Source organism: Triticum urartu, chromosome 7A, assembly GCF_056163025.1.
Source record: "Triticum urartu cultivar PI428250 chromosome 7A, HENAU_Tu73, whole genome shotgun sequence".
NCBI classification, from domain to species: Eukaryota; Viridiplantae; Streptophyta; class Magnoliopsida; order Poales; family Poaceae; genus Triticum; species Triticum urartu.
The window spans coordinates 372,995,354-373,009,521 of NC_141879.1; the positions used below are offsets into that span (position 1 = coordinate 372,995,354).

Here is a 14,168-nt window from a genome sequence, read left to right on the forward strand (position 1 = left end):
CTGCGGGGCCACCAGGTGGGGACAACCCACCTGGGCGCGCCAGGAGAGGGGGCGCACCCTGGTGGGTTGTGCCCACCCAGGGCCCCTCTCCGGTGGGTCTTGGCTCCAGAAATTCTTATATATTATATAAAAATTCCTTGCAAAGTTTCTTTCCATTCTGAGAACTTTTATTTCTGCACAAAAACAACACCATGGTAGTTCTGTTGAAAACAGCGTCAGTCCGGGGTTAGTTTCATTCAAATCATGCAAATTAGAGTCCAAAACAAGAGGAAAGCGTTAGGAAAAGTACATACGTTGGAGACGTATCACCCCCCGTCTTAAATTTCCGCTTGACCCCAAGCCCACGCAACGTAGAACCTCCGGGATCCCATGGCATCTCTATGTGCAGCACCCAAACTCCATACTGCTTGCTTGTGGCCACGCCATTTTCATAAGTGTACTGTCCAGATGATGGGAAGACATGGCACAGGTATGCCTCATGGAAAGAGGCCAGGATTGCGAACTCTCCTCTTGTAATAGCCATCGACGTGAGTAGACCATTGTCCCATGGTGAGGTTACACACAGGACTCTTGTAGGAACATGTGGTAGGCTGAAATTTTCTTCCAAGGAGAAGAAAAACCAAGGTTTCTGCCCTACTGACGCCACAATGATTTCCAGTCCCTTCTCATCCATTAGAGACACATCCCTGGCATTTGTTCTAAGTGGTGGAGGCCACGGCCGCAAAAGTTCATAGGGCAAACACTCCGGGAGCCAAATTGACAGTACCAAACAACACATTTGCTGATTGTTGTAACTCCGGAATATGCATGAATTCATTGCCATCAGTAGGACAAGGGCAGCTGAGAACCCTTGCAATTGTGATGTGACCGAGATTCCAAGGAAGCAGCGATAAATGGAGTGAAAAGTTACTTGCCGCCAGATGACCGACACCAGCAGGAGAAGAATTGTGACCCGAATCCCAAGGGAGAAGCAAAACCAGATGATGAGTAATTGTACTTATCTCGGAAGAACCAACAACAATTATAAGCCTTATCGTTGTTGATTGAGGAAGATTGATGTCGACCATGTAATACTGGAAAGCCCACCACTGAACGAATGCCTCGTTAGCATTGAACAGATTATCTCCAACAGCAATTGCATGAACATGAACAAGCTCACTCTGTGCAGCGAAGCAAAACAAACTGACAGTAAACCAATAAGCTAGCAGAGCTCCTTTCAAGCCAACTATTCGCATAATAATCTCATAATATGCCTTTGTTTGCCTCTTCAGCAACATGTGATGCAAACTTGGCATTGGATACTTCCAAGAGCTCAGTTTCCTATAATGCAATGGAGTAATCTTAACTGGTGTGAGATCTGGCCATAATATTAGAAATCCAGGAAGTGTAAGACCCAGCCCAGCATGTTGATTCATGAGAATCTCATGAGTGCCAATATGGTTTGGTGGTTTGTCTGACTTGCTATTGGCCTGCCCACTTCCTCCAAATCTGAACAAGCACCAGATGTTTTCACTAGACCCCATACAAAATATTCAGAAGTAAAAGGCATAGCATGTTCGAGTAGGCTCCCCTTGCAACTGGAGTACCGCTTCGCATATAATTTTCTAGAGTATTGCAAGATGATTGTTCCTTCTCTCATTATCCTTGGAAGTACTGTTGTACTGTGATGACTGTTCGATGTTACAACAATAGCTTTGTAACAAATTGCAATTATTCTCCTTCTTGAATTGAGAACCACCTCTTTTCCGGAGCCCAGCCGACCAGGGTACTTCCACCGATGGCTATAGAAATAGGTCGTCCAAGAAGGCCATGGTTTCTTCCAATGTAATTCTGCAATTATATCTCTTGATGACCTATCAATCTCCAAACTGCAAATGGACACCTCTAGATGCACAAGAATGCACAGAACAGTACTTCCACGAGAAATATGGAGCACCACTGGTATATCATGTTTTAGTAAACTGCATTTGTTCGGATGCTCGTACACTTGCAGACTCAGTGCCAACACCACTTGGGGTAGTAGCCATGAAAACGACAGTGATTTCCAACGTACTCCAGGAAACAGATGCCCATGTGCTCTCTCCACTAGAATTTCTCTGCTCTGAAGCGCACAACACAAACTCCCAATCACAGCATGAGCAGCATTTTCATAAGAACCCCGGCCTAGTTTCCTCTTCAGCATTCCAGGTTTTGCACTTGGCATAGAACAACTCCTAGAGCTCATAACTTTTGAGAATATTTCCATAAGAATTTTGGCTGCAGAACCACTTGGAAGCCCTTGTAGTATTGAAGTAGAAGGAATCTGTAGCAGCCATCTATCAGTGTACAGAAGAATGGGACTGCTCTCACCAACTGATTGTTGCACAGTCATACCAGCTGAAGAAATTTTCACAAGGCTCCCCAATGCTTCCAGCTGCGCCATCTTCCATATCGGAATGCATGCAAAGGATGGCCATGGTAACGGATGCAACTCAACCCTACTATCAGTGACTTGAGTGAACTGGGACGTTAATGCGAATGTGCTCTTGATAGATACCTTTGTCGAACACCTAGTGGGTGCAAAGCTGTCCAGATCAAGGATAGGGAACAACCAACGCAGAAGCATTGGTGAGGCTTCATGTGGCATTGTGAAGGATGTAGGTGCACTCCAGGGAACTAGGCACGACGCCATTGGGTCGTCTCTGTCAGTATTATGATAGATGCCACGTACAAGTGCAGCAAGCTCTGGAGTGACGTTGCCGACGACCATGGATGAAGATAGTGTCGTGGACGAAGTGAGCGCCGACTCCTCGGGCGTGTCGTAGCTTGGGCACCCTGTCGAACAAGTGGTGGGCGTCGCAGTAGCTTCGTTGGTGTCGTCGACTTCGAGCACCTTGTTAGTCACACTGAACTCCAGGACGGAATTGTCGGTGGTCGCGAACGGAGTTGGCGCCATAGGCGTGGCGAGCTCGAACGGAGTCGCGCTGATGGCGTCCATGGACACCTCGAGTTGGAGGTCATCGGTGGAAGTAGCGGACGCCTCATCATGGCGCTCGACTGCGGCCAACGCTGCAGCCCACTCCGCGTAGGGAGTGTCATCGTAGAAGTACGAGGGCGCCATCCAGTCGTCATCCGGCATGGTGATGGTGGTGTAGACTGGCGGGACGTGGTCGACAGCAAGGATGCAACAGCCATCGTAGATAGCATGGCCATCCAGGGCATCTCGAGCTCGGGCCGCCCTCCATCGAGACCGGAACTCGGCATACGCCTCCACGCCGTACATCCCGTCCACCACCCACTCGTATGCACAGATCACATATCCATCATCGGAGCGGCAAAACAACTGTCGAATCGACTCGACGGTAACCACATCACGAACATCGCTGATCCGGGCGTGAAGAACGCCTTCGGGGCAGACTAATTTGTGGCTTGGCATACTGTCGAATAGGTTGGAGGCACTGGTTGGAGGGGAAAATGTGTGGAGATTTTGAGGAATTTCGGAGGATGATCGAACGGCTCTGATACCAATTGTTAGGATCCAACTAGTTGATTCACTCAATCACCATGACCTAGTTGTGATTCAAGGATTACAAGAGGAAGACCCAGAGAGAGGGAGGAGACAGAGGAGGAAGACGAGCTCTACGGAAGAAGGAACGCACACGCCTGGCCAAGGCCGAAGCCCATCCATCCAAGACAACTCCATCGAGGCCATCTCTCTTGTATTTGTAGTGGTTGGCCGGTAGCTCTTGAGCGGCCCAGGCCCAGCCCAAGCGACAAGAAGGAGGCCACTGACAGCTCAGTGCACTCAGATTAGAGAGGGGGTTAGGGATCGGGCGCATCGAGCGTGGTCCCTGTCGTGGCGGCGCTATCGTCCCTGAACAGGAGACCGATCGGGAGGTGGAAGGAGGTAAGGTGGGTCGGAGTGTCGGTCGCTCGGAGAGAACCAAGGGGAGGAAGACAGGTGGGGTGTGGCGCTGACCTGGGCGGGCAGCCTCAGTGAGGTGGGCTGGCATGCTGCACACTTGTCGGGCTGGGCCTTGGGCGCTACTGCTCGCTGCGCTGCGCTGAAGTGGTCTGGCCTGCTGCGCTGCACTGCGCGCAAGCAGAATTTAGCCTTTAGTCTGTTATTTTTTTACAGAAATCATTTTGGCTCCAAAATTGTACCAAAACATTATATATATATAAAAAAACAGAACACCCACAAAAAAACAAATAGAGTTACATATAGCATAGTGAACATTTTTTCAGTCCAAAATACTTATATAAAATACATATAATATTTTCATAAACTTTAATTTGACAGTTATAAAATGTCCAATAAAAACATTCTTTTCAACTCCGGGGAAAAATTCAAATAAGATTTAAATCATTTCCAACTCTTTTGTATTGAAGGAGTCATATTACCTTCTCTCAAAAAAAATTGGTTGGATTTGTTTTAAATGTTGAAACCAAAATAAGAGAATATTCAATTATTCACCAATATCATTCTTTGAGGAAGTCATGTCATCCTCTCATATATGAATTGGAAATATTATGAATATTCTCAAAGTTCAAAATAAGGCCGAAAGGAATATTCAGGAAGCCATTTTTATTCCATCTCATTTGAATATTCAATAAATCCAAAATAAGATGCAAATGTAAAATTGGGAAAGTCCTTTTATTCCCTCTCGAAAAAATATTCATTTAACACCAAAAATTTCAAATCCTAGTCAAAATTTACAAACAACGAGCAACACAAGCCAATTTTAAATTAATTCTATTTAAATAATTAACATTTCAAAATTTAGAATTTTGGGATGTTACAACAGTTCAACACAACATGCTCCTTGCGTGTGACCCAGTTGATGCATGCTAATCATCCATCCACAATTTCTGTCCAAGATGAAAAGCTGCAGAGCAAGCCCCAGATGGTGCATACTAATCATCAATTATGTGATTCTAGTTTATCATTTATGATAAACTAAATGATAAACTAATCCTTCTTTTCACAACGATAATGAGAAGTCATCACAAGTACTCCCTCCTTCCATCTATATAGGGCCTAATGCATTTTTTAAGACCGCCTTTGACTATTGACAAGATTAATAGTACATGACATGCACAATGTGAAAATTATATCATTGAAAACTCCTTTCACACACGAATTTAACGGTGTGCTTTGTGTAAGTTGCATGTCATATATTATTACTCTAATATTTGGTCAAAGTTAGCCTCGAAAAACGCATTAGGCCCTATATAGATGGAAGGAGGGAGTAATATGGATCAGAGGGAGTAGCAATCTTTCCCAGATGGTATTGACAGACATTCTTTGTTAACATATGAATCTGAGAAAGGATGTACATTTCAACACATATGTAGAGAAACCCGTTCTACATCACCGTTGCTTTCAGAGATCAGTGACAGGTATTGCACCCATACGCACTTGACAGGGAAGAACCATCTTTCAGCATCATCACAATGTCCAAATTGTGGCAGCTGAAATTATAAATAAAGAGATCTTGATCATCTAAATACTGTGAGCGAGATCTTCAGATTTACTATCCAGGTGTTCTGACAAGAAAAACTACACAATGCTGCATTATTAGATCTAAACAGTTATCTCTAAGAAAATATTTATAGGAAAACATCATACAGATTCTAGAGATGCAGCACAAGCTCCACTTGATACAGTTGCCCATCAAACCTCAAGCCCAAGGATTCTGCAGGATGCAAAAGTGCATCAACCATTCCACCAAAAACATACACACAGTAACCAGAAGTATCTACACATGCCCCATGGAAGGACCGACAATTCGGGGATTGGCCATCTATCCTTAGTTTTTTCCACATCCTCTTTGCCATTTTCCTGTTACCTGACTCAAACTGAAGTAAAGCTGGTATATCTAAGATCCAGAAATCATCCATCCGCCGTCTTTCTTTGTCCTCCCCACCATATACAAGGATCTTGCCACCAAAGAGAAATGTTGCTGAATGCCCAGCCCGGGGAGAAGGCAATTCACCAAGAATACTAGACAAATCGTACTTTTGCTCTTTCCATTGCAGCAAATGATCACCAATATCAAACAGCCAGACATCACTAAGCACCTCATATTCTGATCCTCTACCACCAAAAAGAACCATGCGCCTATCACCAATCCAAGTTAAGGTGTGGCCAGAACGAGCTGAAGGCAAAGGTCCAGTATTCCTCATTCGGCGCCAACTGCCAGATCGAAGTCCATCGGAGAGATCAAGAAGCCATGTATCACCAAGCCGGCTTCCATGCACCCCTATCCCACCGTGAATCACAATGAACTTATCATCTATGCAGCAGGCTGCATGGGCCCCACGAGGAGATGGTGCCAGGGGGCCTATCTCCAGCAGTCTCCATGAGATCCTCATCCTGCAAGGTTCTTCACAGATTATTTGGCCTATCCATGTGTCATTCAAACGAAGCCCACGGTCATTAATCCCGCCAAACAGGACTAGTGCATCACCAACGAGAATGCATGAATGACCAAAACGACCACTTGGAGTACCAGAGGCCAATTGCTGCCAGGTAAGTGAATTGGATGATCTAGTTCCAGCTCTATTTCCAACATATGTTGCCCAGATATCATCAAGATGACGACCTAACTAGAGCAAAAGAGAATATCAGAAAGCATACGAGATCGCAATAAATCAGAACAAACATTAGATAGCTGATTTCTACAAAGATTTGTAACATAATGCAACCGTTGTTATGTACAGATAGACAGAAAAAGGTGCAAACCTCAAACATAAGTCCAGAAAGAAAATTCAGCAAAGCTAAAAACAGGAATAGTTGTCTGAAGAATTACTAGTTTATCTAATAAGCATCTGAAAAGAGATGTGCAGATGCAAACTCATCCTGAGGAGAGCTCACACTATCAACAGAATGAGTAACTAAAATGCTGCTGGATTGAACTTTGACATTTCTACTGTATCACGTTTAGTTGTGTGTGTGTGTTTTTTTCAACACTAGTTGTGTGTACATGGTAGAACCTGTTACATCTGCCCACGCTTTTGGTCAGTATCCAAGTCAACGCAACACTATAACCGATGGAAACCACCGTTATATATAAGGCTCACTGTAATAGATAATCTAAACCAATTGAACTAGTGAAACTTCAAATTGCTAATTATAAGGTATCACTTATCTAGCATTTCTACCAAGGTACACATGTATTGGCAGAATAGTAGCATGACACTGGCTTTGGGGGAACAAAATCCGTCTGTCTCACAAATTAACATCTTTATTAGTAAAAACTTCTTTAATACTTGAGCAGAAACATCCACACACCCATAAAAATTTCACAGGAGAAAAGACATCTAATGAATCCAACACTTTATTTGTGATTTAGGACAGATTTTGCATATTTCGAAACCTACCAGGCCAAGGTAATACAGTTCATATTCAACCTACTAAACAAGGCAATCAATCAACTTAACCCAACATAGTGTGGTGTTTAGATTTAATTAAAAAGACCAAAAGATAAATATTGAATCTGAACAAACATTGGCAAACATAGAGATGAAAATGGTAAACAGCAAAAACCAACAATAATCAGTAACGACAAATGAAGTAATAAAAAGTTAGATAGGTCTAAAGGTGTCATTTAAACATTCCAAGATTTTTAACTTTAGTATAAATCTCATATATTGGTTTCCGTGTTGCTGCAGCAGTGTGTGAGTATTTGCTTTGGTACACCCCTCGTAAAACTTTGAACATTTAAAAGCAAACAAACGCTGAAGATTAAACTTTGTAGCCAACTAGTAATCTTAGTTTTGACATTTATTTTATGCTAAAACAAAACTAGTCCGTAAAACTCGTACTACTTTTTCGATAAGAAAAAGGTTTTACTACTAATTCATGCATGTAGGAACAATTTTCTGTGATCTTTCTAATGGTGCCCCACGCCAACATCATACACCTTGCCCACTTATGAATCAATAGTAGTGCCTACTCATTACAACTTTTTATCGTCTTATGAAGCCAACCTATATCTGCTCCGAGTGAGTTGTACCAAGTAGCAGAACTTTAACCAAGACACAAACACGATCATGCAGAGTGACCCACACATATCAAAGTCAACCAATACATACTAGATAGATGGGCTGCCACAGCAAGAACAATAGACCATGTGTCTTAGTTTCAGGGAGATAATGCATTCAAAAAGGAATAGACATAATAGGAACAATACATAATATCTGACAAAGGAGCTAAATTTGTTGTTGGTTCGATCTTCTTTTACAACAATGGGATTTAGAGCCACATTGCAACTATTTCTGTAACTGGTACATATTTGCCCCTACATTCTTGTAACTCTTATGCTATTAAGATTTGTGCAAGTTTTCTGTAGAGGTGCATAGAAACAGGACTCGTGATCTGTAGAGATGTGAGCTATGATTGTGTAGCCTCCCTATTATTTCTGTATTAGGTCAAATAGTCTTGAATCACGCTTGTTACGCAATCCCAAGCCTGCTAGGTTAGCGTCCTGGCCCCAAGGTCCATTGCGAGGGGACAGCTTCGCCCCTTTAAGTCTTGCTCTGCCTCCTCCCATAGCCAATGTGGGACAACAGTCTCATAATTATAAATCCAATCAAATACTACAATACTCTCCAAATAATCAAAAATTTCCTCTCAATATAAAATTTCACTCAGCTAAGCTGCAGCTAGGCTCTCCAAACAATTGCACATGTTTTGTCATTAACCTAACAAAAGTAAAACTTGTCTTCCGATTATTTATCTTAATCTTGGACAAACATAGCAAATATCTCATGCTCCCTCCATCCAAAATTACTTGTCGCTCAAAAGGATGTATCTAGCACTGAAATACTTCTAGATACATCCATTTCAGTGATAACTAATTCCGGACGGAGGTAGTGCTAAATTAACCAACACCCACACTACTATGGCATAATAAGGATCTCTGGAAAAAATTGTAGTCTGTGAGCAATTTTTCACAACGAAATCAACTACAGTTCTTAGTTCCGACACAACCCCAGATGATCAAATTCCTCGATGTTATACGAAGCCCAATGAAAGCAATTTGATAACAAGAATAGACTGAAAAAATTAAACGGCTGGATTTTACCTCCCTCGCAGCCACCGCCGAAGACTACTAGCCAGCCGGCCACGAGATTGATGGAGTGCGACGCACGGGGCCGTGGCGAGGTGCCCTTCACCTGGAGCCGGCGCGCCTGCAGAGCGCTTAGTCGGGCGACCTCGGCGTAGAGGCGGCGCCATGGCACGCCGCACCGCCAGTCCGCGAGCGCAGCGGCGGCGGCGCGTGCCCCCCAGTCGCGTCGGCAGAGCGCCTCCCAGAGCACGTCGGAGGAGGCCCAGTCGCGAAAGGCGCGGCAGGTGGCGGCGAAGGAGAGCACGGCCTCGGCTGGAAGGAGGCGCAGGATGGACAGCACCTGGTCGTAGCCCAGGTGTCCGACGGGCGCCGCGTCCATCGCTTACTGCCGCTTGTCGATTCTTGGCACTTGCCCTCTGTGACTTCCCGTGGTGTTTGCCTCCTAGGGCGCCATGAATTGCCAGTCGATTCCCCACATGTTATACCTAGCAGACCATGGTTCTTGGTTTCTTGGCCTCTTCGGTGATTGGATGGATGTTATGACAAGTAGATGCGGTATTGTACTACTTCGTCCCATAATATAATACATTTTTTAACTGAAATCATATAGAGTATATTCCATTGACCAAAAAGCACAGCAGCATCGCTGGCTATCAAGTTTTGCACAAAATCAGGGGCATCATTTGACCATAAAGCTGGGAATGATAGCCTTGCCCCTGCACCATACTTCGCTAGAGCGTCTGCAACTTTATTACATGCTCTTGGGGTAGAAAGTAATACAGAAAAAATTAAAATTTAGTCGAGTAAAATATTTAATCTCCTTGAAGATAATACCATTTGTCGTCATATCTTGGTCGTCTGACCGAAGCGCTTGCACAAGCTGGGATGCATCTGTTTCAACGTGGACTTCTGATATACCTCGTGCCTGGGCAGCCTGTAAGCTCTCAAGACACGTAATTGCTTCTGCATGTAGAGGGTCTTGGACGTGCAGCATGTATCCAGCGCCTGCCCCAAGGGCATGTCCTTGACTGTCACGGACAATGAAACCCCATCCTTCTGTTGCTAGGTCATCATTCATGATAATCTTTAGTGCATTCTGTTCTGAAGGTACCCAACTACTCTCTGGCATCGTTATAGAATTTTTCCTCACACAATGGATGTGGTGCTTCTCAGCGGCTCACCTGCATTTTTTTATTTCTTGTATCCCACCACACCCAGAGCATTGTGATACATACGAGTCTTTTGTCCTCTGGCAGTGTTAGGATTCTGGTGACTAGCTTCTTCGCACCCACCTCATCAAGAAACGGAATTCTAGTTTGCTCCAACTGCAACTCCCTCCACAGTGGTTTGACTTGTTTACATCTTAAGAAAATGTGCACCCCATCCTCATCCTTAGGCTCACAAACTGGGCAAAGTGTATCCACTTCCATGCCCCGCCGAGAAATACTCAGACGGTGCGGAAGGCTATTATGAGCAAGTCTCCACAAAAACTGCTTAACTCTCTCAGGGCATTGGATCTTCTAGATTGAGCTCCATCTAAATTTGTCTACACACGTGCTTGAATCACCCGTCTGCCGCCGAGCCTGCCGTTGTTGATTATCCCTAATCATGTGATAGAGGCAAAGGTGTCCCGATGTTTCGATGAGATGGTGGCTATCGTTTTCTGTGGGAGTCGACCTTGACGATCCGACTACGAACGTGCGAGACGTCGCGCCTTAGCAATCGCTAAACCAACTTCCGAGGGGTTATTGACCACGCCGGAGCACGATCAACCTGACCACGAGGGCCTGTTTCCTGCGAGCAAACGAAGAACAAGTAAGAAACTGAGATTGCAATCTGGATATTGCGAATATAAGATGAAAGCTTTCTTGATCAAGGTGGGGTTCTGTGACGTCTTGGTCTGGTCGTTGGACACAAACGAAGTACGCGAACTTACAGCTATGGCGAACTTTTAATCTAAACAAAACCCAAAGTCTAAACGACGCCCTAAGGGCTGTATATATGGAGGAAGAGGGGAATTTCGTGGCCCTTGAGGGTGGGGTCCGAAACCAACCCTAACTCTTGTTTCCCCACACATACGGACTCTAAAAATAGCCTATACTTAAGTATTTCGAAATTACATGGGCCTGGCCCATTAATAAGGTGACGCAGCACCTAGAATAGCCTATGGACGAATATTATGAAGTGGCATCTTGTATATTTCGTCCATGGCTTCATGCACTCCTTATGGCGGCTTCAAAGTCCTGAAATCATCACTTGTAACTCCGTCCTTGATCCCCTTGCGCATGCCATCAACTTCATGCGTGTTCTTGCTCCAATGCTCATCCTTCTCCAAGCTAGGCCCTTCATTTGAAAGCAAAACAAATGTATCCAATTTAGGCAGCATCATAATCTCATGAACATTAGAATCATTACCAAGAAACGAAAGTACCTGGTAATTTAATTGGCGTGCGCGAGCTCTAGTAATTGGTCCAGTATATGTAACAGTAGGGGCTGTGGGTGTAACAATGGTATTGATGTCCTCATCATCCTCCCCTTCTTGAAATGAAGTCGTCCTCGACGGAAGCTCATCTTCCTCACCCAAATAAGGCTTCAAATCTGCAATATTAAAAGTGGGACTAACCCCAAAATCTGCAGGTAGCTCAAGTTTATATGCATTATCATTTATTTTCTCTAAAACCTTAAAAGGACCATCAGCACGTGGCATTAGCTTTGATTTGCGCAGATTAGGAAATCTATCTTTACGCAAATGTAACCAAACAAGATCTCCAGGTGCAAACACAACATGTTTTCTACCCTTATCTCCAGCAAGTTTATATTTAGCATTCATACGCTCAATGTTTTCCTTAGTTAACTCATGCATTTTTAAAATCAATTCAGAACGTTCTTTAGCATCAAAATTAACCTTCTCCGAAGATGGAAGAGGCAACAAATCAATAGGTGCACGAGGTAGGAAACCATACACAATTTCAAAAGGGCACATCTTAGTAGTAGAATGCAATGAACGATTATAAGCAAATTCAATATGAGGCAAGCATTCTTCCCACATTTTCTTGTTATTCTTCAAAACAGCCCTAAGCATAGTAGACAATGTTCTATTGACTACTTCAGTTTGTCCATCAGTTTGGGGGTGACAAGTAGTACTAAAAAGCAGCTTAGTCCCCAACTTAGCCCATAAACATCTCCAAAAGTGGCTAAGAAATTTAGTATCACGATCTGAAACAATAGTATTTGGCACACCATGTAAGCGAATAATTTCACGAAAGAACAAATCAGCAACATTAACAGCATCATCGCTTTTATGACATGGTATAAAGTGTGCCATTTTCGAGAACCTATCCACGACAACAAATATGCTATCCCTCCCCTTCTTTGTTCTAGGTAAACCTAAAACAAAGTCCATAGATATATCCTCCCAAGGAACACTAGGTACAGGCAAAGGCATATATAAACCATGAGGATTGAGTCGTGACTTAGCTCTTTGACATGTAGTGCAGCGAGCAACAAAACGCTCAACATCCCGTCTCATCTTTGGCCAAAAGAAATGTGTAGCAAGTATATCCTCCGTCTTCTTGACGCCAAAGTGTCCCATTAATCCTCCTCCATCTGCCTCCTGCAACAACAAAAGACGAACGGAGCTAGCTGGAATGCATAGCTTGTTAGCACGAAACACAAATCCATTGTTAAGAACGAACTTGTTCCAAGTTCTCCCTTCCTTACAATTCTGCAATACATCTTTAAATTCAGCATCATTAACATATTGATCCTTGATGGTCTCCAAACCAAATATTTTAAAGTCAAGTTGTGAAAGCATAGTATAACGACGAGACAAGGCATCAGCAATAACATTTTCTTTACCCTTCTTGTGTTTAATCACATAAGGGAAAGTCTAAATGAATTCAACCCATTTAGCATGTCGACGGTTCAGTTTTGCTTGACTTTTAATGTGTTTCAAAGATTCATGATCAGAATGTATAACAAATTCCTTGGGCCATAAATAATGTTGCCATGTTTCTAAGGTCCGAACAAGAGCATATAATTCTTTAACATAAGTAGAATAGTTCAGACTAGGCCCACTCAATTTTTCAGAAAAGTATGCAACAGGTTTTCCATCTTGTAATAACACACCTCCTAATCCAATTCCACTAGCATCACATTCAAGCTCAAAAGTCTTATTGAAATTAGGAAGTTGGAGTAAAGGAGCATGTGTCAACTTATCTTTCAATACCATGAAGGCTTCTTCCTGTGCAGTACCCCAAACAAAAGGTACATCCTTCTTTGTAAGCTCGTTGAGAGGTGCAGCAATGGTGCTGAAATCTCTCACAAAACGCCTATAGAAACCAGCGAGGCCAAGGAAACTCCTCACTTGTGTGACCGTTTTGGGCTGCGGCCAACTCTCAATAGCTTCAATCTTGGCTTTATCAACTTCAATTCCCTGTGGAGTAACAACATAGCCAAGAAAAGATACTCGGACGGTGCAAAAGGTGCACTTTCCAAGGTTACCAAACAAATGTGCATCACGTAGAGCAATAAAAACAGCACGTAAATGTTCCAAATGTTCCTCCAAAGATTTGCTATAAATCAATATGTCATCAAAGTAAACTACCACAAATCGTCCAATGAAAGCACGTAAAACTTCGTTCATTAACCTCATGAAAGTACTAGGTGCATTAGTTAACCCAAAAGGCATGACTAACCACTCATATAATCCAAACTTAGTTTTAAATGATGTTTTCCATTCATCTCCCAATTTCATACGAATTTGATGGTAACCACTACGCAAATCAACTTTGGAGAATATTGTAGAGCCACTCAATTCATCAAGCATATCATCTAGCCTAGGAATAGGATGACGATAACGAATAGTAATATTATTAATGCCTCTACAATCAACGCACATACGCGACGTACCATCCTTTTTCGGCACTAAAATGATAGGAACAGCACAAGGACTAAGGGATTCGCGTATATAACCTTTGTCGAGCAGTTCTTGTACTTGACGCATAATCTCCTTCGTCTCCTCTGGATTGGTACGGTATGGTGCCCGGTTGGGTGATGATGCACCGGGAATTAAGTCAATTTGATGCTCAATCCCGCGAATAGGTGGTAATC

General features: G+C 43.3%; 1 protein-coding gene and 1 pseudogene across 1 annotated transcript; both read right to left on the bottom strand.

Annotated features, from left to right (window-relative positions):
• Window positions 1–2,345: 2,345 nt before the first annotated feature.
• LOC147959639 (uncharacterized) lies at window positions 2,346–3,415 on the bottom strand (annotated as a pseudogene).
• Window positions 3,416–5,271: 1,856 nt separating this feature from the next.
• Window positions 5,272–9,600, bottom strand: LOC125529220 (Kelch repeat-containing F-box family protein). The gene is made up of 2 exons (XM_048693629.2): window positions 9,072–9,600; window positions 5,272–6,587 (listed from the first exon to the last, which is right to left on the bottom strand). Exons 1-2 carry the CDS (start codon window positions 9,433–9,435, stop codon window positions 5,617–5,619), a joined length of 1,335 nt encoding a protein of 444 aa, XP_048549586.2. The 5' UTR covers window positions 9,436–9,600; the 3' UTR covers window positions 5,272–5,616.
• Between the last annotated feature and the right edge of the window lie 4,568 nt (window positions 9,601–14,168).

What these genes read in the sequence shown, in the direction of transcription:
- LOC125529220 (XM_048693629.2), bottom strand. Translation starts at nt 9,435, where the DNA reads ATGGACGCGGCGCCCGTCGGACACCTGGGCTACGACCAGGTGCTGTCC. An exon ending in CGGCGGTGGCTGCGAGGGAG is followed by an intron (nt 6,588 to 9,071) that starts GTAAAATCCAGC and finishes TGCTCTAGTTAG; the next exon opens with GTCGTCATCTTGATGATATC.